Genomic DNA, 23,646 nt, shown 5'->3' with positions numbered 1-23,646 from the left:
TAAAAAAAAAAGAATTTCTAGGAAAAAAGGGTGGCAATCTGGTTAAGGGGGAAACAGAGGACCTGTCTTGATAGTATATTAATAGCAAGCACACTGATGTTACTTAGAGCATGTGTTTCTTTGGAGCAGCCTGCAAATTGCAGATGGAGGTTATGGGTAGTTAAAGCCCCCAACTCATTGGCATTTGTTTGGATCCCTCACTCTGCCACTCACTCTGGCCTTAGACCTCTCTGAACTCAGTTGCCCCCTATATAAAATTGGGATAATGGTTTCCTACCTCATAAAGTTTGTGTGAGGATTAAGGAGGTTATATATATATACACAAAACACAGACCTTGGCATATAGTTACCATGAAGTCAGAGGAATGGCGAGGGTGTCTGCTTTGGAAGTATTTTTGTGTTCACATTATTATTGTAGTTGAACCTCGGACCCACCCTGTGCTCGAGGGAAACGGGCTTGGAGACTCTCCAGAAGATACAATCATGCAGAGGTGGAGTCGGCTCTTCAAGCCCGTGGCTCAGTGTGCCCTCCTTGTTCCTGCACAGGCCTCGATTCTGGAACCCGGGATCCTCAGTTCCTGTGGCTGTCTCGATATGGGTGCACAGAACCACAGCCGGAGTCGCCCACGCCCCGTGTTTGGAATTCGGCCCCAGGTACCTGGCCAGGGTGCGCGACAATTGGCGGAGGCAGGTACCCATCTCGGAAGGGGCAGTGGGGATTGGAGGAGGCTCAGCTTCTGGGGGCGGGCTCCGTCCTGTTTGGGGGAGGGGCTACGGAGCAGACGGACTTTCGATTGGTGGAGGTGGCGCCCGGGGGCGGGCCCACTTGGGGGCGGAGCGCGCGGGGCGGACGGCGGGATGAAGAGCTTGAAGAAGCAGGCAGAGAAATGTCTGCCGCCGGCTCTCGGGAGCGCGACTCTGCAGGTCCGGCGGGCGGCGGGCGGCGGGCGGCGGGGCTGGGGAGCTGGGCTGGGGGCAGCGGTGGGCCCGACCTGAGGGTGGACGCACGGGGTGGAGACCAAGGTGCTGGCCCTCTGGAGGCGGGGGCACTGGGGCAGAAGTTCCGTGATGTTATTCTCAGCCGGCCGTGACGAGGGCAGGCGGGTGGGGATGTGGTACTCGGGAATCCGGAGGCTGGGGTTTTAGTAAAGCTCCGTTCCTAACTCGCTGTGTGACGTGGGGACACTCGCTGTCCCTCTCTGGGCCTCAGTTTCTTCAGCCGAGCTTGCTCTTCAGTCCCGACCTTGTGTCTTTGGCGCGAGAGTGGGTGCACCCCCTGTGACAGAGCCTGCCTTTGGGTGGGTATGGTGCGTGTTGGGGTTCTCTGTCAGTCCTCAGCCCCTGTGATAGATTGGGCTAATCCAGGAGAACCCTGTCCACCCTGGGACGGGAGGCCAGGATGAGGTTACAGATAGATGAAAGGGACTAGGTTTTTTTTCCATCCAGTTCTGGTGGATAATGTTGTACAGCACAAAAGGCCAATTATTGAGCAGGAGGTTACCTTTTGGAGAGTGAGAGGCTCAGGGTTGAAATTTGGGTCATTCTGGTACGTTGGGAGGACCTGAAGACCTGTCTTTTCTGTTGAGTTCTATGGTTTTCTGCAAAGCTTCCTGGTGTCCCCCCCCCCCCCCCGTGTGCCTTTGAAACTCCAGTTATGTGCAAGCTTTGGCATGCCCACTAGTATCCACTTGTATCCCTTTTCTCAGTCATTTGCTAGCAATGGAGAGTCTGTTAAGTAGCTATGTAAAGAGTGGCCAGCACTCCACTTGCTCTTACAGGGCTTGGAAACTAAGGGGCAGGGAGGACTGGCATGTTGCACAAGAGTTTGTAAAATGAGAGGAAACTAGGTAGGCAGAGGACTTCCTCAATGCTTATATTTTTATTCCATTGCAACTACCACAAGGTGCAGTTGAAGCACCTGTTGGTGCTGATAGTTTGCATCATTCTTGGGCTTATCTCAGAGTTCAATTAAAGAGCCCATTTTGAGACAGCTATTGCTTCAGTTTCTATGACATTCTGGGCTATGGTGCTGGGATGGGTGAGAGATTAAGAGCATATCCTTGGCCGGGTGCGATGGCTCACACCTGTAATCCTAGCACTCTGGGAGCCTGAGACAGGAGGATCGCTTGAGGTCAGGAGTTTGAGACCAGCCTGGGCAAGAGGGAGACCCCATCTCTACCAAAAATACAAAAATTAGCTGGGCGTGGTGGGACACACCTGCAGTCCCAGCTACTTTGGAGGTTGAGGCAGGAGGATGGCTTGGGCTCAGGAGTTTGAGGTTACAGTGAGCTATCATGCCATTGCATGCTACCTGGGGGGACCAGAGCAAGACTCTTGTCATAAAAAAAAAAAAAAAAAAAAAAAAGTATATCCTCATATCTTCTTGCCCCTTTGTAAGAGGCTGCCAGAATCCTTCCAGATAATTGGTGGAGGACAGGCCCAGTGTCAGCAGAAAGAGGTGGACTCTGTCTTCCCAGTCAGAGTTTCCAGAGCCGGGCTGTTGGACTGTGAGAATGCTTCATTCCCTTCGCAGAGGGATGTCTTCTATGAGAAGTCGGGCCTGCCAGCTCAGAAGCCAGTTAGCTGCCCCTGGGTGAGAAATGTGCAGAGATCTCAGAATCTTTTGTTTCCTTTCATAAAACAAAAACTATTCCACTTGCTGAGTAGGAATTATTGTCAAGGTTTTGGTTTCGTTGTAGTTTAAAAGAATGTGTCACTGGATGCAGTGGCTTATGCTCTGTAATCTTAGCACTTTGGGAGGCTGATGTAGGAGGCTCACTTGAGCCCAGGAGTTAAGAGGTTGCAGTGAACTGTGATTGTGCTACTGCACTCCAACCTGGGCAACAGAGCAGGACCCTGTCTCTAAAAAAAAAGAAAGATTTTGTCCCATTGTAATACTTATAGTAAGTGGGGTTACACTATATTAATTGCTAAGTTGTTCCTGTTAAAATTGGTAAGAGATGGCACCAAGCCACAAGTTCTATTCAGGTCATCTCTGTTTCCAGAGTTGCTGTAGCCTCAGAATAGAGTTACATCTCTACTCTGAGGCAGGCAGAAGGAACCCTTTGGGGTGACTTGGATGAGTCCTGGGCCCTATGCAGGATCCCACTGGGGTTTTCTGGATAAGAGCCCCTTCAATTGGTAAGTGGAAATAATAAGGCGGTTATATCAGAAGGGCATGCAATTAAAAAAAACGAAGCATTTCTCCCAAATAAGTCCACATTCTTTTTAAGGAAAGAAAAAGCTACACAAGAAGTTAAGTGCAGTTAGATAAGTGAAAAAGCAGAAAGGCGGGTAAGAGGAACTCTTTGGGATGCCTGTGGATGTCAGTCCAGGCCCCAAGGGAAACAGGGTAGTAGATTTGGTTCTTCCTATATGCATAGGATCAAAATACCCACTTCCTGATGGCCTGGGGAACTCAAGGCAAAAGTCTGCTTAAAAATGGGGCTTGTGAGCTGGGCCTAATGGTACATGCCCGTAGTCCAAGCTTGAGGCAGGAGGATCCCTTGACCCCAGGAGTTTGAGGCTGCAGTGTGCTATGATTGAGCCACTGCACTCCAACCTGGGCAACATAGTGAGTCCTCATCTCTATTTTTTAAAAATGCTGTTTGTGATACACAGCAAGAGAAACACTCACACCCACCCCAGGAGATGGCAGTTTGACAGAGAGGGGTCTGGTAGTCCATAAATAGAGGTAAGAGATCATAGCAGAACACTAGTCCTTGTAGGGTAAGCCTAGGTCAACAGCACCCCGAAGGCCTAAGTATTCTGGCAACAAGGTGAATCTGGTCTTCATTCCTCACCTCTGCCTTGGTAGAGAAAGGAAAGATCTCACTTTGATGATTCCTTCCAAAATGTCCATTCCTTTCTTTCATTTGTCTCTGCTGAATTCAGGAGTGTTAAGGCAAGCTTGGCAGGGATTGTAGTAGAAAAATGAAATGAAGCTAGTTTCAGATTGGAATCCATGACTTCAGGTTCAGAATGTTGTCTAGGAGTTAAGGTGTGATGTTGAAGTGAGATGTAGTGCTTCTGGTTGAGTGGCAGTCTGTTCATCTGATTCTCTTGGCCTCTTCAACTGCTAAGACCTTACACTGGCCTTAGTCTGGTAGTTATAGGCAGGAGCCTTTCTGCTTTTTCACTTATTTAACTTCTTTGTGTAGCGTTTTCTTTCCTTAAAAAGAATGGGGTCACCTGGGGCCAGTGGCTCTCGCCTGTGATCCTAGCACTCCAGGAGGCCAAGGTGAGAAGGTCTGTCGAGGTCAGGAATTTCAAATCAGCCTGAGTAAGAGTGAGACCATCTCTGCTAAAAATAGAAAAAATTAGCCAGGCGTGTTGGCACCCCATAGTCCTAGCTACCTGGGAGGCTGAGGCAGGAACACTTGAGCCCAAGAGTTTGAGGTTGCAGTGAGCTATGATGATGTCACTATAGTCTGCCCAGGACAGACAGAGTAAGACCCTGTCTCCAAACAAAACAAAACAAAAAAAGAATGGAGTTTCATTTGAGAAAAATGTTTTTTTTTGTTTCTTAAATTGCATGCCCTTCCAATGTAACCGCCTTATTATTTCTATCTAGCAACTGAAGGGGCTCTTATCCAGAAAACCCCAGTGGGATCCTGCACAGGGCCCAGGACTCATCCAAGTCATCATGTAAAGTGTTCACTTGCATTTCATCCTAGGTACATGCAAAGACCTGGAGCTGTGCTCTGGAGGATTCTGAGCTGTGTGCTAGAAAGGAAACAGCTACTTGGAAGTCCCACAGGGGCCATTCTGGGCTAATTTAACAAAGTGGTAATAGCAAACAAATTTTGGTCTTTTGAAGTGGCTTTTTTTTTTTTTTTTTAATTTTGTTTTTAATTTTGTTTTTGTTTTTGAGACAGAGTCTCACTCTGCTGCCTAGGCTAGAGTGCCATAGCATTAGCCTAGCTCACAGCAACCTCAAACTCCTGGGCTCAGGCAATCCTCCTGCCTCAGCCTCCCAGGTAGCTGGGACTACAGGCACGCGCCATTGTGCCCGGCTAATTTTTTCTATTTTTAGTTGTTTGGCTAATTTCTTTCTATTTATAGTAGAGACAGAGTCTTGCTCTTGCTCAGGTTGGTCTCGAACTCCTGAGCTGAAGTAATCCTTACACCTCGGCATCCCAGAGTGCTAGGATTACAGGCGGGAGCCACCCCGCCCGGCCTGAAGTGGCTTTTTAATCCCATGGTTGATTCAAAGTGAGCAGCCAGCTTTGTATAATAGTAACTCAAATTTAGAATGAAATGTGTTAGAAGTACTTTTTTCCCTGGACCCAGGAAACAAAGCATTCAAGTCTAGCCTGTGAAAGGAAATGACTGCTACTTATATGTTAGGGTAACATAAGGGTAACCTGAATTACCAGGGTAGAAGCCAGAGAGAATGTTAGAAAAATAGCCCCTGGGTTGATTTTCTCTTTATTTCATCTTGCTTTGTCAGTATTAATAAGTAAAACCTGTGCAACCAACATATCCTTTTAGCTTGGAGAAAATGAATTTGCTTTGGTTTATCCTAGAGAGAGCAACACCGTGCATCATTTCTACCTTTGTGAGAAGCTCTGCAGGCTCCTAAGTAAATTAATTTATTTGGGGTCCACTTATTTCTTTAAATAAAAGTGTATTGGTTTTTCTTCCTCCTTTTGTTGTTCCCCTCTCCATTTTCCTTCTTTGTCCCATTTAACCCTGTGTTTTTCTTGTTTTTTTTTTTTTTGAGACAGAGTCTCACTTTGTTGCCCAGGCTACAGTGAGTGCCGTGGTATCTTCCTAGCTCACAGCAACCTCAATCTCCTGGGTTCAGGTGACCCTCCTGCCTCAGCCTCCCGAGTAGCTGGGACTACAGGCATGTACCACCATGCCCAGCTAATTTTTTGTATATGTATCTTTTTAGTTGGCCAATTAATTTCTTTCTATTTATAGTAAAGACGGGGTCTCACTCTTGCTCAGGCTGGTTTCGAACTCCTGACCTCGAGCAATCCTCCTGCCTCGGCCTCAGAGTGCTAGGATTACAGGTGTGAGCCACCGCGCCGGCCTTAACCCTGTGTTTGTTTCTAAGGTATCAGAACCCCCTACAGACTGTTTTCTTTCTGGAAACTGTTTGTTTGGAATTCTACAGTTGTCTAGAGCAAGAGAGGTGACCCACATTCAGTTAGAAGTAGAGCTTTGCACAGAATAATCCTCAGGGATGGACGGTTCAATAAGAGAGGAAGACATCAATATTTATTATAGGAAAGACAGTATTGGGGCATAGAAGCTAGCAGTGCATGTTTTTTCTTCCTGCTTAAAATATCCTGTAATAGGCCAGGTGCAGTAGCTCATGCCTGTAATCCTAGCACTCTGGGAGGCCAAGAGTGGAGGATTGCTCGAGGTCAGGAGTTGGAAACCAGCCTGAGCAAGAGCGAGACCCTGTCTCTACTATAAATAGAAAGAAATTAATTGGCCAACTAATATATATAGAAACAATTAGCCAGGCATGGTGGCGCATGCCTGTAGTCCCAGCTACTCAGGAGGCTGAGGCAGCAGGATCACTTGAGCCCAGGAGTTTGAAGTTGCTGTGAGCTATGCCGACGCCACGGCACTCAGTCTAGCCTGGGCAACTGAGCAAGACTCTGTCTCAAAAAAAAAAAAAAATCCTGTAACAATTTTGTAGACATTACTAGTGATCTGCATGTGAACTGAAGCTAGCAAATAAGAATGGGAAGAGTTCCTGGGAATGAGGATTTAAACAAAGTGTATGTCTAAGTGGCCCGGATATTTTTCTTTTTCTTTTCTTTATTGCTTCTTGGTACAATACTAGACAAATCTCTTGATGTTCCTTTCTTACATCTGTAAAATGGGAGTGAATGTTTGCCTCCCGGAAGATCATGCAAGACTTAAGGAATGCTCAATTATTTAGGGGTACTTTCGTTTAGATAACATAGAAATTGCAGATAACTACCTCTAAGAGTTTAGAATCTGGCTGCCCTCTTCAGGGCCTATTCCTAGGACAATTCCTTCCCAATAAGAACTGTACTTACTGTCTTCTTTACTCTTTTCCTCCCTCCAGTTTCATTGCTTTTAGTGCAATCACTAAATGCCTTGGTCATCCTTGACTCTTCCCTCAACTCCTACATATAATAAGCAGATTCTGTCTGTTCTTTTTCTGCTGTGTCTCTCCTATCTGCCCCACATTTCAAAATCCCCGTGTACATGGTGGTGTCCTCTTACCTGAACCATTGCAGTGATCTCCTTACAAGTCTTCCTAACCTTAAGTTCTCCTCTCCCTTAGAGATCATATGTGCACAGCACTCTCTGTTCCTACAGAATGAAGTTCAAATTCCTTAGTGTGGTGTTGAAGTCCTGCACAGCCTGGCCTTAGCCTGCCTCACTGGTCTTATCTGCCACAACTAATCTTCATTTTCTCTTACTTCAAACATAACGGCTTCTTCTTTATGGATAAAGCCCTGTACTTTTTCACCTCTGTGTTGACTTCTCATTTAGCTACATTTTAATAAGCTTGAATTTGCTGCCCTTAGCATTTTCCATTCTCTCTCCTTTCCACATGCCAGCCTAATGCCTTCCTTGTACATGAGTGCTCAAAAAATGTCTGTGTGTCTCTGGTTTAACTGTAGAGGCCCATACAACTCCTAGCTTGCAGCGCCTTGTAGCCTGAACACCTCCTGCCCCCTTCCTCCTTGAGCATGCTCTGCACTGCCCTCCCCCGCTTCCTGATTTGCTCTTACCCACTTCTCTTTTAGCTTTATCACCAGACCACAGACAGTTCACAGAAGGCCCACTGAGGGGAGAGCCTGAAGGAAAAATTCAAGTCATCTCTCCAGTGCCCTATCACCACTAACCTGTTAACGTGAAGTAATTGCACTGTAGTCTTCCTCTTTGAAAGCTAAACTGGTCATATTTAGTCCTTACTAGCCTAAATTGTATTTGCACAGAGTACAAATTGGATTTTCACTCCAGGGCTTACAGGTGTGCAGGGGATGAGACGTATTTTTAGCCATGTCTGTGCCCATTTTAAATGCCAAAATCATGGTACTTTTTTTTTAAAGTCATGAGATACTGAGAAATTATAAAAGAAATGAAAAAAGGAAAGAAAAGAAAATTCAGCGTGGATATTTGATTTGTAAGAAAGTAACAGAACTATTTGCAGGTGGTGGCCAGTTTGAAATGGGAAAAATAAGATTCTTTCCATTCTTTTTAATGTCCTGGGTTATGATCTTCACTCAAGAGCTCCCCGCCTTGTGTGCTATGTAAACACTTACCTCCCCTTTGCTGTAAGAGTAAAATCCAAACCGCAAGTGACGTTCAAGTCTTACAGTTGGCCCTAAACTAATTACTGTTGTCATCATCATTATTACTAGCAGTCACCGTTTGTTAAGGACTTACTGTGGGTCTGTGGGTTTATGCTGCAAAAGTTTGTGGGCAAAAGTTCTGGAAAAGAATCTCCATTTTTCAGTTGGGGACGTTGAGGCTCAGAGAGGATAGGTATCATGCCTGTGATCATGCACCTGGTCAGTGACACAGCTGTCTTTGTGCTTTTGGTGACATTTTTTCCTTTGCCAGAAATGTTTTCTGAGCTCCTCATTTTTTGTTTTTGTTTTTTATTATTTTATCACTATTTTTTAAATTATTATTTTTTAGACAGGGTCTCATTTTGTCTCTGGGGCTGGAGTGCAGTGGTGTCATCATAGCTCACTGCAGCCTCCCACTCCTGGTCTCAAGCGATCCTCTTGCCTCAGCCTCATGAGTAGCTGGGACTACAGGTGCATGCTTCCATGCCTGGCTAATTTTTTAATTTTTTTGTAGAGACGGGGTTTTGATATTGCCCAAGCTGCTCTCAAACTCCTGGGCTCAAGCAATCCTCCCACCTCAGCCTCCCAAAGTGCTAGGATTACAGGTGTGAGGCACCATGCCTGGCCTATTTTTAAATCTTTTTAAAGACTTATGCCACTCAGGAGCCACTTGTTTTTCTGATAGGTGATACAGTCTCTTGGTTGGAGTATAGACCTTTTTTTTTTTTTTTTAGAGACTCACTCTGTTGCCCGGGCTAGAGTGCTGTGGCGTCAGCCTAGCTCACAGCAACCTCAAATTCCTGGGCTCAAGCAATCCTTCTGCCTCAGCCTCCCGAGTAGCTGGGACTACAGGCATGTGTCACCATGCCTGGCTAATTTTTTCTATATATAGTTAGTTGTCCAGCTAATTTCTGCCTATTTATTTATTTATTTATTTATTTTTGAGACAGTCTCACTCTGTTGCCCGGGCTAGAGTGCTGTGGTGACTGCCTAGCTCATAGCAACCTCAAACTCCTGGCCTCAGGCGATCCTCCTGCCTCAGCCTCACAAGTAGCTGGGACTACAGGCATGTGCTACCATGCCCAACTAATTTTTTCTATATATTTTTAGTTGGCCTTTTACTTTCTATTTTTAGTAGAGATGGATCTCACTCTTGCTTAGGCTGGTTTCGAACTCCTGACCTTGAGTGATCCACCTGCCTCGGCCTCCCAGAGTGCTAGGACTACAGGCCAGAGCGACTACGCCGGGCCGGGAGCTTAGACTCTTGACTCAGATTCCCTGGGTTTGGATCCTGGCTATGTATGTACTCTTATTACTATGTACTCTTGGACAAGTTATTTAACTTCTCTGTGTTTATCTTCTGTAATATGAACATAATAACAACACCTACCTCACAGAGTAATTGTGAGGATAAAAGATATGTGAAATGATTAACATATAGTAAGTATTAAGTATCTGCTATTAGTATTGCTCATGGTAATATTACTCTCATTGTCATCATCAACACAGCTTGACTTGGATTCTGGGTAGTTGGATCTAGATTGTTTTATCTTCCCATGAGTTGAACACATTCCTTGCTAGTGTGTGTGGCCTTGTCGTAGACTGAGAGAACCCTTGGCACGGCCCCCTGGTGGCGCATGCGCAGCACGGTGTTTCTGGTAAACATCAACCAACTCTGCCAGTTTGAACTGTCAGGTATTTTGCAGCACATGGTTTGCAGCTATTTTGCTTACATGGTTTTACAGGTTCTTCCGGTGTGTTGGAAATGAAGTGCAAAGGCTGGTGACTGAGAAGATAAGAGGGGACACTGCCTATTAGACCTGTCTAGTAGATACCCAGGAAGGATAGGACGTGATCTCCACCCAGCAGTGACAGGTGCACACCCACACATCCTGTAGAAACCATGATGGGGCCGGGCGTGGTGGCTTACGTCTGTAATCCTAGCTCTCTGGGAGGCCGAGGTGGGCGGATTGCTTGAGATCAGGAGTTCGAAACCAGACTGAGCAAGAGCGAGACCCCATCTCTACTATAAATAGAAAATAATTAATTGGCCAACTAATATATATAGAAAATATTAGCCGGGCATGGTGGCGCATGCCTGTAGTCCCAGCTACTCGGGAGGCTGAGGCAGCAAGATTGCTTGAGCCAGGAGTTTGAGGTTGCTGTGAGCTAGGCTGATGCCACGGCACTCACTCTTTCCTGGGCAACAAAGTGAGACTCTGTCTCAAAACAAACAAACAAACAAAAAAACCATGCTAGTATTTTTGCTTTGTTGTCCAAACAGGTTTAACCTTTCTATTCACCAAGTACTTACTCCTGAGAGTTTACAGTTTCACTGATGATGCTGTGTTCCTGTTTGCAAAGGGGAGGCTGTGACGCTTCGGAGTCAAGCAGATCTGGGTTTTAATGTCAACTGCTCTACTTACTGGCTCTGTGTCTTTGGGTGTGTCTGCTCTGGGCCTCAGTATCCTTACTTGTCAAAGGAGGCCAGTAATCAGACACAGTACAAGGAGCACATAGCACAATACATAGCTGTGAGAGGGCACTCAATACACGGTAGTCAGTATTATGAAAGCAGAGGGGGATAAGGGGTAGGGAAGGAGAGGGAAAAGGACAAACAGTTCCTGAATGCCTGCTGTGTACCGGGCATTGTGCTAGGTTCTTGACCTGTAAAGATTGTATTTGTTTATCCTTTTGGCTTCTCTGTAAGTGTGATAGCATTACCTCCATTTTACAAATGAGGAACCAAATTAAGTAATTTGCTTGACGTTTCATTTGAGGTGATGGGTGGAGCCAGTAAAACAGTCCGCTCTGTTTTATTACAAAGCCCAAGGCATTTTCTAGAATACTTTAATGTCTCTTAAAGTGCCAAACAAGTTATATAGAGAAGAACACCCTCAGAATTCAGAGGAGTGACTGCTGAGGCCTGGACTGGTGTGGCTTAGGAAGGACTTCATGATGGGAGAGACAGGCGTGGAGACTGGGATCTGGAGGAGAGGTGGCCAGAAAACAGGAGGGACCTCTTGTGAGGGCAGCAGTGAGTGTGGCATGCATGGGGAGCCTATCATTTTATTTATTTATTTATTTATTTATTTATTTATTTATTTATTTATTTATTTATTTAATGAGACAGAGTCTTACTTTGTTGCCCAGGCTAGAGTGAGTGCCATAGTGTCAGTCTAGCTCACAGCAACCTCAATCTCCTGGGCTCAAGCAATCCTGCTGCCTCAGCCTCCCAAGTAGCTGGGACTACAGGCATGCGCCACCATGCCTGGCTAATTTTTTTCTATATATATTAGTTGGGCAATTAATTTCTTTCTATTTATAGTAGAGACGGGGTCTCGCTCTTGCTTAGGCTGGTTTCGAACTCCTGACCTTGAGCAATCCGTCTGCCTCGGCCTCTCAGAGTGCTAGGATTATAGGCGTGAGCCACCGGGCCTGGCTAGGAACCTATCATTTTAGATCAGGCTGACTTTGGGTGATGGATTGATGAGGGTAAGTAGAGTCAATATGCAAAAGACCTCAGATGCCAGTTGAACCAGTTTTTGCCTTAACCTGCTGGCAGTGGTGTAACACTGAGAGTTTTAGAGCCAAGTCCAGAGACCAGACAGGATAGGGAGAAGTGGGAGGATCTCTCAGTTGGGAGACTCTTGAGGTCGCAAGTGAGGAGGTGATGGCCTGGAGGAAGGCAGCCATGAGAGTGAGGAGCCGGATGACTGAGTCTCTGGAGCCCAAAGAGAGAAGTGAGTGGATGGCAGGATGGTACTCCTAGCTGATGGAGAGAATGCTGGAGCTGGTGGCAGAAGGGAGAGCTTGGGAAGAGGCCCAGAAGTTGGCCATGGTTTTACCTGGGACACACTATGTACAAATCGTCCAGCAGACAGTGGAGGGGCCTAGCAGGGCTGGACAGCTCTGTTTATGCTCAACTGTGACAGCTGGTGGTTCTGCTTGTAGAAGAAGAAGAACAAGGTCTAGATCTGCACTGTCCAATATGGTAGGCACTAGCCATAGGTGGCTATTTAAATTTAATTTAGATAAAATCTAATCAATGCAGTTTCTCATTTGTTTAAGCCACATTTTAAGTGTTAAAGTGTGGCTAATGGCTACTGTATAATATGGTGCAGTTATAGAATATTTCTATCATAAAAAAAAAAATTCTATTGGGCAGCACTGGTCTAGGCCTTGGGGAGTGCCTACAAATAACTTGGGGGCCTACAGGAGAAAACAGAGCAAAACAAGAAGACAGAAGGAGCAATTAAATGAAAAAATAATGTGGCCTCTCAGACAATTCTGAAAAGAAAGGGGATATTTCAATTTTGGTTTGAGTTTACTTTTTTCCTTGTATAATGTCATGTTTTAGAAAAAGCCCAGACCTGAAGTCAGTGGTTGGCCAGGCTACAAGATATTGAAATTGAGGCCTTGCCTCCTATCTTTGTTTTGTAGGTCTGGGCTTTCAACAGGTCTGGATTGGCTTCTAGAGCACTTTTTGGTCATGCCTCCAGCTGACCATGGGAAAAGAAGATAGCAACCATATGAGGCAGATACTGTTATCTTTGTTCAGTTGAGGGAAGTGGAAGCTTCCAGACGTTAGATAACTTACTGAAGGTCACACAGCCGGTAAGAAGCAGGGCCAGAAATAGAACCTAAATATTTGAGTCCAAAGCTGGTGTGTGTGTGTGTGTGTGTGTGTGTGTGTGTGTGTGTAAAACACATAAAAATACTTGTTATTTTTGCTAACTTTGAAAGTACATATAAGGAAAAAAAAAATCCTACCACTGAGAAATGACTACTGTTAACATTTTTTTTTTTTTTTGAGATAGAGTCTCGCTCAGTTGCCCTGACTAGAGTGCCATAGCAGCAGCCTAGCTCACAGCAACCTCAAACTCCTGGGCTCAAGTAATCTTCCTGCCTCAGCCTCCTGAGTAGCAGGGATTACAGGCATGCGCCACCATGCCCGGATAATTTTTTCTATATATTTTTAGTTGGCCAATTAATTTCTTTCTATTTTTGGTAGAGATGGGGACTCACTCTTGCTCAGGCTGGTTTCGAACTCCTGACCTTGAGTGATCCACCCGCCTCAGCCTCCCAGAGTGCTAGGATTACAGGCGTGAGCCACCGCGCCCGGCCTACTGTTAACATTTTGGTGTATACCCTGCCAGACTTTCTATGTATATATGTCTGTGTCTGTATAAATGTAGTATGTGTATATTTACAAACGTGTTAAATATGTATGTAGACATATATTCCAGTCCTTTCTAATGCATATAGATATGTCAGGCCATGCTCATAACTACCATCCTCAATCCCTTATGGGCAATTCTGAAGTCCCGAAAGCTCTGAAGGCTAAAAAAAATTTCTTTTAAGTTTGGCCCAAGTTCAATTTGGCAGTAAGAGTTGCTTGAACTGACATGAGACTATTTATAGGCTTTGTTTATCCCACTGTGTTACTATTCATAAGTTACACTGTGGAAATATAAAAGGGTTTGATTACTGGTGTTAACTTAGACTCTGCTGGGGTTGTTATATAACATTTGGTATAGGTAATGTGTTATCTCTCTAAAATCTCCCCAAATCTGAATTCCAAAATACACTTGGCCCAAAAGGTTTCAGATAAGAGATTGTGGATTTCTATAGGTTATACTGCTGCTTGGGCTAAGGAAGGGGCCTCAAGTGTTAACATTGACTATTTAGTGAGGTGTGTGAGAGGGGTTTTGGTTCTAAAATATGCGCAGTGCAAAGTGCAAAATTTGCAAGAAAAATAGAACATTTGCACTTTTATACATCCACATCAAGCTGCAGTTGTTACTATGATTTGCCTACTAGGTAGGCTGTTACTGGGAAATGGTTTCAACTGTAGCATGAAAGGTGGTCAGCAAGAATCACACTGAGCTTAGTCTGTGCTCTGAGGCTATTTGTTCAGGATTTGACTGCCTAGTGTGAACCATGTTTCATGGCAAGCTGGGGCCACAGAAGAAAAAACATCAGTCCCTGCTTCCAAGAAGCCTTGTGATCTAGCTAAAGAGGTAAGACAAATAAGAACAGTTAAACCCAGTTGTGGTTCCATTATGATAAACATAAACGCCTTGATAGAGGTAAGCACCGTGTTGTGTGAGCATATAAGGAGAGGGCCAGAGAAGGCTTTTTGGAGGTGATGACTCCTGAGCTGGGTCTTGAAGGATGAGTTTGTCGCTCACAACATGGGGGTGGAACTGGCAGGTGGTTAGGATATACCTAGGAGCAGGAGTGGGCTGAGGAGGTAATATCTGAAAAGATAAATAGTTTTGGTGTGACTGTATTGGGAGGTGGGAGCAGGGAGTTTGGAGTGGGCATGGGAAACAGGGCTGGAGAGGTAGACTGAGGCTATTTATACATGTCTTTGTGTGCAATACTCAGAGGTTTGGGTTTTATTCCAAAAATGATGTCAGTTATTGAGGGATTTTATGCACAGGAATGACCAGCTCAGATTTATGTTTTCTTCTAGGTGTTGGCAGAATGTAGGCAGGGAAATCACTAAGTGGGCTTTACACAAATATTAAGGGCCTAATAAACTAAGGCATGGCAGTACGGACAGAGAAGAGGGTCAGGTATAAAATTTAGGAGAGAGGATTCATAGGCCTCAGTTGACTGAATGTGGGAAGAAAAGAAAAGTCCCTCTTGTCATCTAAAGGATTAGAGGTCTGAGGTTGGGAAAAGGGCCGAGTGGGAGTAGGGAAGCAGGAGTGGAGAAAGGACAGGAAGCTGTGGCCAGAGAGGGAACTGTGGGGCTGTGTAATGGCAAATCTGGTAGAGAGCCGCTGACAGCCAGCTTCCGTGCAAGACTCTGGAGAGAAGAGATTCCGAGAAGACCGCTCTGTGGCTGGAAATCCCCCACATCATGCCTTGAAGTTTCCATACATAGAGTCATGGTGAAGATGTTCCAGTCCTCACTGGACTAAGTCCAGAGAGGGATCCCATGTGGGAGCATGGACAAGATATATGTCTGCATGGCAGTTTTCCCACTAGTACACTACCCACGCCTGGCTGTGAGCTGAATCCACAGGGACAAACCCGCTGGTCCCCAGGAGATGTCCTTACATTGAGGCTATTAGGAAGTACCCAAAGAAGCAAAATCCTGATGGAGTCCATAGGGAAGTACTGACAGGCAGAAGCAGCACTTAATCATGACTCCTTAGTTTAAAAAGTACAGGTGCTTTTGCATCTTATAAAGCCTCATTACAGGCCGGGCGCTGTGGCTCACGCCTGCAATCCTAGCTCTTGGGAGGCCGAGGCGGGCGGATTGCTCAAGGTCAGGAGTTCAAAACCAGCCTGAGCAAGAGCGAGACCCCGTCTCTATAAAAAAAATAAATAAATAAATAAAAAATAAAGCCTCATTACATATTTATACTAAAGTCTGCACTTTATGGATGAAGAAATTAGACCCAAAGAGAAGTCATACAGGAAGGTAATGGTAGAACTGCACATCAAGTTTCCTGATATTTTGCTGCACTTAACACATGGAGTACCTTTTGTGTACCTAACACCATTTTACATCTCAGGGAAGTAGCATAAAGAATACCAAATCCTTGCCTCATAGAGATCACTTTTTTTGAGACAGGGTCTTGCTCTGTTGCTCAGGCTGGAGTGAAATGGCATGATCACTGTGGCCTCGAACCTCTTGGCTCAAGACATCCTCCTGCCTCAGCCTCCCAAGTAGCTGGGATAATAGGTGTGCACTACCACAACTGGCTAATTTTCAAATTTTTTGTAGAGACAGGATCTGAGTATGTTGTCCAGGCTGGTCTTGAACTTTTGGCTGCAAGTGATCCTCCTGCCTTGGCCTCCCAAAGTGCTTTAATTATAGGCATGAGCCACCACACCTGGCAGAGCTTACATTTCAGTGGGAATGAATGGCATCCAATAATAATGAATACATACAAGATTTAACATCAAATGGTATTAGTGCTAAGGGGGAAATTTAAAAAAAAAATAAATGGTGTGGCTCCCAAACTGTGTGCTAAGGTACCCTGGGCTCTGCAGTGACACTCACAGGGATACTGTGGGAGATTTAACATTTTCAAGGTAAACACAGAAATCTATTGGAACACCAGATTATAAACACCAATTATAAATGTTCACAGTTTCAACTTTATATGGTGCTGCATTCCTTTTGATGACATATCTTTGGAAAGCTGGGTTTTTGGTGGCTGCTGTAATTAAAAACAAGTGCTGTGCAAAATCAATGTGGAAAATTGTGTTTGGTATCTAACCTGATTGCAACATTTGAGAAGTTGTTCAGTACCCAACAGGTATAACACATCTCGTTAGTAATTGTAATTAAGATTAAAGGGAAATGTTTTTTCTTTCTATTTATGTGTATTATTTTATTTAAACTGCTACTAAGTTGTTAGGGCTTAAGTACTTATTAATTTATTTGGCCCTAACTACTTAAGTAGAACTGTTAGGTGTTTCTTTTGGCCTAGAGGTGCCTTGAGAAAATGACTGAGACAGTAGGGTGTGGTGAGCTCAGCACACTTAGGAGCCTCTGGAATAAGGGGATAGAGTGATGTGGGGTGGCGGGCCTCTGACTATTATTTGGGGCATCAGAGAGAGCTTCTGACATTTGGACAGAGGCCTGGGTGAAGTGAAGGAGTGGGCAGTGTGGCGATCTTAAGGAAAAGCACTCCAGGCAGAGGGGCTAGCAAGAGCAAAGGCCCTGAGTTAGGAATGAGCTTGACATGTTCTGGGAACAGCCAGAAAGGAAGCGTGGCAAGGTCTGGCTGAGTGAGATGGAGCATGGCCAGTGAGGTTGGAGAGGCATCAGGAGCCAGGTCAGGTAGGCCCTTATTATCTTTGTTTAGGAGTTGGAATGTGAAAATGTGTTGGGAATCTATTTGAATGTTTTAAGCAAGGAAGTTACTTCATCTGATGCTCGGATGTACTTTTTTTCCTCCCCAAATTCATTCTGGCTGCTCTATGGAACACTAACTGTAGGAGTGTACTCTAAGCACAGAAAGCAGTTAGGAAGCTGCTGCTGTAGTCTTGGTGAGAACTTTGTTTTTTGTTGTTGTTGTTTTGTTTTGTTTTTTAGGTAGAGCTTGCTTGAATTGCAGATGAATTAGATATGGGTGTGGGGCAGGGAGGAGTCAGGGGTGAGTCCTAGGTGTTTATTCTGAGCAGCTGGTTGGATGATGTGCCATTTACTGAGCTTAGAATGCCTACGTGGAGAAAGAGCAAAAATCTAGAACTCAGGTAGAAGGTGCAGACTGGAGATGGAAATTTGAGAGTAATCAGCATGTAGGTGGTTTTTACACCTATAAGACTAAATGAGATCTTGAGATAAGAACCTTACCCCAGGTCTCTGGGGTCATTCAGGTGTGAAGAACTATAGAAACTATTTACCAAAGGAGGGAAGAACCATCTGTCAAGACCAACCAAAGAGTGGAAGTAGACTTAGCTGAAAACTGTGCATTGACCATTGGATTTGGCAGTGGAAAGGTGGTCTGTAATGTTTTTTTTTTTTTTTTTTTTGAGACAGAGTCTCGCTTTGTTGCCCAGGCTTGAGTGAGTGTCATGGCTTCAGCCTAGCTCACAGCAACCTCAAACTCCTGGGCTCAAGCAATCCTCCTGCCTTAGCCTCCCGAGTAGCTGGGACTACAGGCATGTGCCACCATGCCTGGCTAATTTTTTCTATTTATATTAGTCGGCCAATTAATTTCTTTCTGTTTATAGTAGAGACGGGGTCTCACTCTTGCTCAGGCTGGTTTTGAACTCCTGACCTTGAGCAATCCTCCCACCTCGGCCTCCCAGAGTGCTAGGATTACAGGCGTGAGCCACCTCGCCCATGGTCTGTAACCTTAACACAGCAGTTGCCGTGGGGTAGTGGAGACAAGGCTTGATTGCAGAGGGTTGAGAAGAGAATGGGAGGTGAGGCAGAGACTAGATAAGCCTTTCAAAGAGTTTTGATTTTGGTCTTCAATATGCATTTTTTTAAATAAAAATTTAAATTTTAAAAGTTTTAAATTCCCATACCCCCTTTAGTGAGGTTGTTTCATATATTTTTGATATAGTTAGAGTCTTTTGTCATTTTCTACATTTTACCCTGGGATCCCTTGATGTCCTAAATGATTTTTAAAATTTGCATACATTAAGATTCATTCTTTGTATTATAAATTTATGTGGATTTTGAACCCCATGAATAATGTCATGTATCCACCATTACAGTTTCTTCCCACATAGTTTCACTGCCCTAAAAAGTCTCCTGTGCTTCACCAGCCTAATCCCAACCCCAGAACCCCTGGCAGCCACTGATGTATTTGCTATCTCTATAGTTTTGACTTATCCAGAATGTTGGAATCATGTAGGAGGTAGTCTTTTCAGACTGACTTCTTTCACTTAGCAGTACACATTTAAGATTCATTCATGTCCTTTCATGGTTTGATAACTTGTTCCTTTTTATTGCTGAGTAATATTTCATTAGAGGACATACTACAGTGTGTTTATCCATCCACCTATTAAAAGACATCTTGGTTGCTTCCAGTTTTTGGCAGTTGTACATCAAGCTACTATTAACGTTTACATAAAGGTTTTTATGTGAACATAAATTTTTTTTTTTTTTTGAGACAGAGTCTCACTCTGTTGCCCGGGCTACAGTGCCGTGGCGTCAGTCTAGCTCACAGCAACCTCAAACTCCTGGGCTTAAGCAGTCCTTCTGCCTCAGCCTCCCGAGTCGCTGGGACTACAGGCATGCACTACCATGCCCAGCTAATTTTTTTTCTATATGTTTTTAGTTGGCCAGTTAATTTCTTTGTATTTTTAGTAGAGACAAGGTCTCGCTCTTGCTTAGGCTGGTTTCGAACTCCTGATCTGAGCGATCCTCCCGCCTCAGCCTCCCAGAGAGCTAGGATTACAGGCGTGAGCCACTGTGCCCAGCCTGAACATAAATTTTTATATCAATAAATATCTATCCTACTCTAATGCTCTGAAAAAAAAAAAAAAAGAATAAATATCTAGGGGCCGGGTGCAGGGGCTCACGCCTATAATCCTAGCACTCTGGGAGGCCGAGGTGGGAGGATTGCTCAAGGTCAGGAGTTCGAAACCAGCCTGAGCAAGAGTGAGACCCCATCTCTACTATAAACAGAAAGAAATTAATTGGCCAACTAATATATATAGAAAAAATTAGCCGGACATAGTGGCACATGCCTGTAGTCCCAGCTACTCGGGAGGCTGAGGCAGCAGGATTGCTTGAGCCCAGGAGTTTGAGGTTGCTGTGAGCTAGGCTGATGCCACGGCACTCACTCTACCCTGGACAACAAAGCGAGACTCTGTCTCAAAAAAAAAAAAAAAAAAAAAGTATCTAGGAATGCTGGATCATATGGTAAGACTGTTTAGTTTTATAAGAAACTGCCAAACTGTTTTCCAAAGTGGCTATTCCATTTTCCATCCTCAAATCCATTAATGAGAATTACTGTTGCTCCGCATCCTTTGTCAGCAATTGGTATTGTCACTTTTTTTCCCCAAATACCTTAATTCTCTAAGCTTTGTAGCTTAGTGAAAGCAAAACAAGAGAAGTAGAATCCAGTTGAGGATTTGGTTTCCAGGAATAATAATTATTAAGTGACCATGGGGTAGTAGAATTCTAGACACAACCCATTCTAGGTCTCCCCTTTCTTATTTTTGTTGTCTGCTGGAGACAATGGGAAGATTACCTCAGATGTTTTAAAAGAATGCTCTAGACTTGAACTTGGATATTATGTATTCATATAAAGCCTATAAGGGATTCAGGTTCATCTAGTATTTTCTGCTGAATTGTTGAGTGATTGTGCTGCTTATAATGTGTTGAGCAGTGTTATGATGATGGGGATATAGTGATGAATAAATCAGATGTCTCATTCTCAGTAAGCTTACAGACTAACTGGGGAGAAAAAACAGTTACAATACACAGCAATCAAGGCTACAATGGGAGAAGTACAAGAAGCTGTAGAAACACCAGTATCAGGGCATCTGATCAACCTATGAGGGGTCAGAGAAAACTTTTTGGAAGAAATGACCTCTACGATGTGGCTTACAGCAGGAGTTAGCTAACTACAGTCCATAGGCCAAATTCAGTCCGCCACCTGCTTTGGTACAGCTCATGAGCCAAGAATGGTTTTTACATGTTTAAATGTTTGAAAAGACTCAAAAGAGAACAGTAGCTTGTGATATATGAAAATTATATGATATTCAAAATTTTAGTGTCTATAAATAAAACATCATTGCAGTGGAGAACTGCTCATGGCTGCTTTTGCACTGGCAGAGTTGAATAGTTGCAACACAGACTTATGGCCTGCAAAGCCTAGGACATTTGCTTTGTGGCCCCTTAGAGAAAAAGTTTGCTGACCCGTGGCACAGGATAGGTAGGAGTTAGTCATATAGAGTGAGGAAGGGGGAAGTCAGCTTCTGATGGGATCTTTGTATAGCTGCAGTAACAGTAATATATTAATACTTAGAGCATGGCATCGAAGAGGCAGGGGCCGGAGCACTGTGGTGAGTGATGTGGCTAAAGCGGTGGGCAGGGTCTAGACTGGGAAGAGCCTAGGCAACCATAGGAAGGGATCTGGGTTTATCCAGTGGGGAGCCTTTAAAAGATTTAAAGTGATGTGATCAGAATTACTTTTTCAGAAAATCCTCTGGCCACAGGATAGACATTGAGTTGGAGAAGGTAGGATGAGAAAAGAGGCAGGGGGACTAGTTCAGGCTTTTGTAGTCACTCAAGGGAGATGTTGATAACCTGGACTAGTTAGTATAGCGACATTGGGGATAGGAATAAATTTATTTGAGAGACATTTAGGAAGCAGAATTGAAAGGCTTTGGTATCTTAGTTCATTCAGATGCTATAACAAAATACTGTAGACTGGTGTCTTATAAACAACAGAGATTTATTTTTCATAGTTCTGGAGGCTGGGAAGTTCAAGATCAAGGTGCTTTGAGTTTTAGTGTCTGATGAGGGTCCACTTCCTGGTTTATAGACAGCTGTCTTTTTGAGGTGTTCTTACATGGTGGAAAGGGAACTCTGGTTTTTTTAGCCCTTTATAAGGGCACTGATCCAAATCATGAGGGCTCCTCCTTTGTGACCCAAACACCTCCCAAAGGCCCCACCTCCTAGTGCATTACCTTGGGGGTTAGGATTTCAACATATGAATTTTGGGAGGGACATAAATATTCAGTCTGTAGCACTTGGTGATTGATTGGAAGCATTGAAGTGTGATTATTTTCATGTTCCAAAAGATTTTCTTTTTTTGAAAAGTTTGTTTTTTGTGGTTCGTGAGAAAAGCATGGTTGAGAATTCCATGTTTAGTAATAGTTGTCAGAGAAAAATTCTTCCGTGATGTTTCATGCCTCCAGAGAGAGCTCCTTCCTATAATTTGGGTGTTGAAGTCATATATCTCTGTGGCCTCTTCATGTTGTTCCCTGTTGACAAGAAATTTGACTTTTAAGGAGCAGAGAAGCTATTGGCAGATTAATTTGTATTTTCAAGTTTATCTTGGTTTAACAACTTTCATTTCTTTTTTGAGAGTCCTTGGGCTCTTTGGTTTTCAAGGCAATTTGTTTACAATGACGTTCCCTAGAGCACTTAGAAGCTTTCCAGTTTTGGATCTTTGACCCTTGCCTTTCTCCTCTTTGGAGAAAGTCTCTCTTGCAGTAGAAGGTAACAAAATCACTGTCTTATAATTTATAAAATGTTATGTGGCTTTTAAAGTTCCCACTTTTACATGTCAACTCATTCGATCCTGCAGTAAAGCTGTGAAGAAGACATGACACAGGTCAAATTCCTGAGATTAAGAGAGGTTAGATGGCTCGCCCAAAGTCAGAAGACCAATAAGTAGTAAAGCAGGCGATAAAACTTAGGTTTTTGGATTTCATAGTTTTATATTTTCTATAATGTACAATGTCTCTGGGAAAAGGGGGTTAGGCTAGTTAGAATAGTTATGTTTTTAGCAGTAAAAACATCCAGATGAAATACTTTTTTTCTCCTCTGTGTATGCTTTGTGTGACTTCACCCAGACACCAGCATAGGCCTTTCCTATGCTTGAAAGCAATACGTGGGCTACCAATAATTCCCAGACTACAGATTGAGAAGCTGTGGTCTGTATATTAATGCATCTGTAAGTATATTTTAATTCCTTTCCTCTCTCTTTAGGTGGTTCCAACTGTGACAGTTCAAGGCCAAATGGGAAGGGTCTGCTTGTGGATCCAAGTTCCAGGGGTCAGGATAAACCAGAAAACTTGCTTACAAGGTAATGCAACTCTCCCTTCATTTGTATCTCTTAGGCCTGAGCTTTTCCTCATGATAGAACTGAGACCATTTCTGTACATAGTTTGAGTTGTCCCAGGGTGGCTGGCTTAGGGAATGTTCTTAATATTGCCTGCTATTTATTGAATACTTACAATGTATGCTAGGTACCATGTTCTTACATGGATTATTTTATTTTAACTTAAGAAGTAGGTAATTTTTTCTGTCTTACAGCTAAGGAAACTCAGGTGATGAGAAGTTATATAACTCACCCAACATTCCAGAACTAGCAAGGATTTGAAACTGGCAGTATCACCTTGTCTTCGAAATGTAGATTAGAAACATTTGACTTCTCCCTTTCATTCTTTTAGGAGTTCCTGACTAAAGATACTTTTTTTCCTCTTTTTTATTTATTCTTTTCTTTTTTTCCTGATGTCTTGTTATATTTAATCTGCACTCCAGTGCCTCCTACTGATGGTAACCAGAATCATCAAAATTTCACTTTCTGGCAGGGCATGGTGGTGCACACCTGTAGTCCCAGCTACTCGGGAGGCTGAGGCAGGAGGATTCCTGGAGTCCAGGAGTTCAAGGTTGCGATGAGCTATGGTTGCCCCACTGTACTCTAGCTCAGGCAATAGAGTGCGACCCTGTCTCTAAAAAGAAAACAAAAACAAAAACTTCACTTTCTTATTTGTGTCCATATTTTATGCACGTAAGCAGCAATGAACAATCCTTGAAAACTTTAAATGTAGCTACATCTATCGGTCTTAATTCACTATTGAGCCATCTCAGTATATAGATATGTTTTTACATAGCCTTAATTAGTATGCACATAACAATAGTAATATCAAATACTTATGTGGCATTTATTCAGTGTCAGAAACTATTTTTGCTTAAGTTGGCATTTGACTGATTTGTAGAATGACTATAAATATGTATTACACAAATAATGAAATGTACATTTTCATTGCATTTTTATTTTGTATTATTCCTATGAAATAGAGATATGGAAGTAGAATTACTAAGGCAAAGGACCTGGAGGGTATTATAATCTTATTCCATGAGGCACTAAAGTCCAGAAAGAGCTCTACGAGAGGACTGAAT

General features: G+C 43.7%; 1 protein-coding gene across 6 annotated transcripts in view; it reads left to right on the top strand.

The window, feature by feature from the left end:
• INPP5B (inositol polyphosphate-5-phosphatase B) overlaps positions 1 to 23,646 on the top strand; it is a 56,596-nt gene that overhangs the window by 9,180 nt on the left and 23,770 nt on the right. For 3 of the 6 annotated variants that reach the window (XM_012779913.3, XM_075996824.1, XM_012779911.3), the window contains exons 7-8: positions 547 to 687; positions 22,450 to 22,546. In XM_012779913.3, the coding sequence (XP_012635367.2) occupies positions 547 to 687; positions 22,450 to 22,546 (238 nt within the window). Of the gene's footprint in view, positions 1 to 546; positions 925 to 22,449; positions 22,547 to 23,646 lie in introns of those variants that run through there. The other 3 variants (XM_012779910.3, XM_012779912.3, XM_012779916.2) reach the window with 3 other exon arrangements.

Source organism: Microcebus murinus, chromosome 2 (assembly GCF_040939455.1).
Source record: "Microcebus murinus isolate Inina chromosome 2, M.murinus_Inina_mat1.0, whole genome shotgun sequence".
NCBI lineage: Eukaryota > Metazoa > Chordata > Mammalia > Primates > Cheirogaleidae > Microcebus > Microcebus murinus.
Note: the sequence above shows the minus strand (reverse complement) of the source record. Positions and strands in the feature narration are given on the sequence as shown.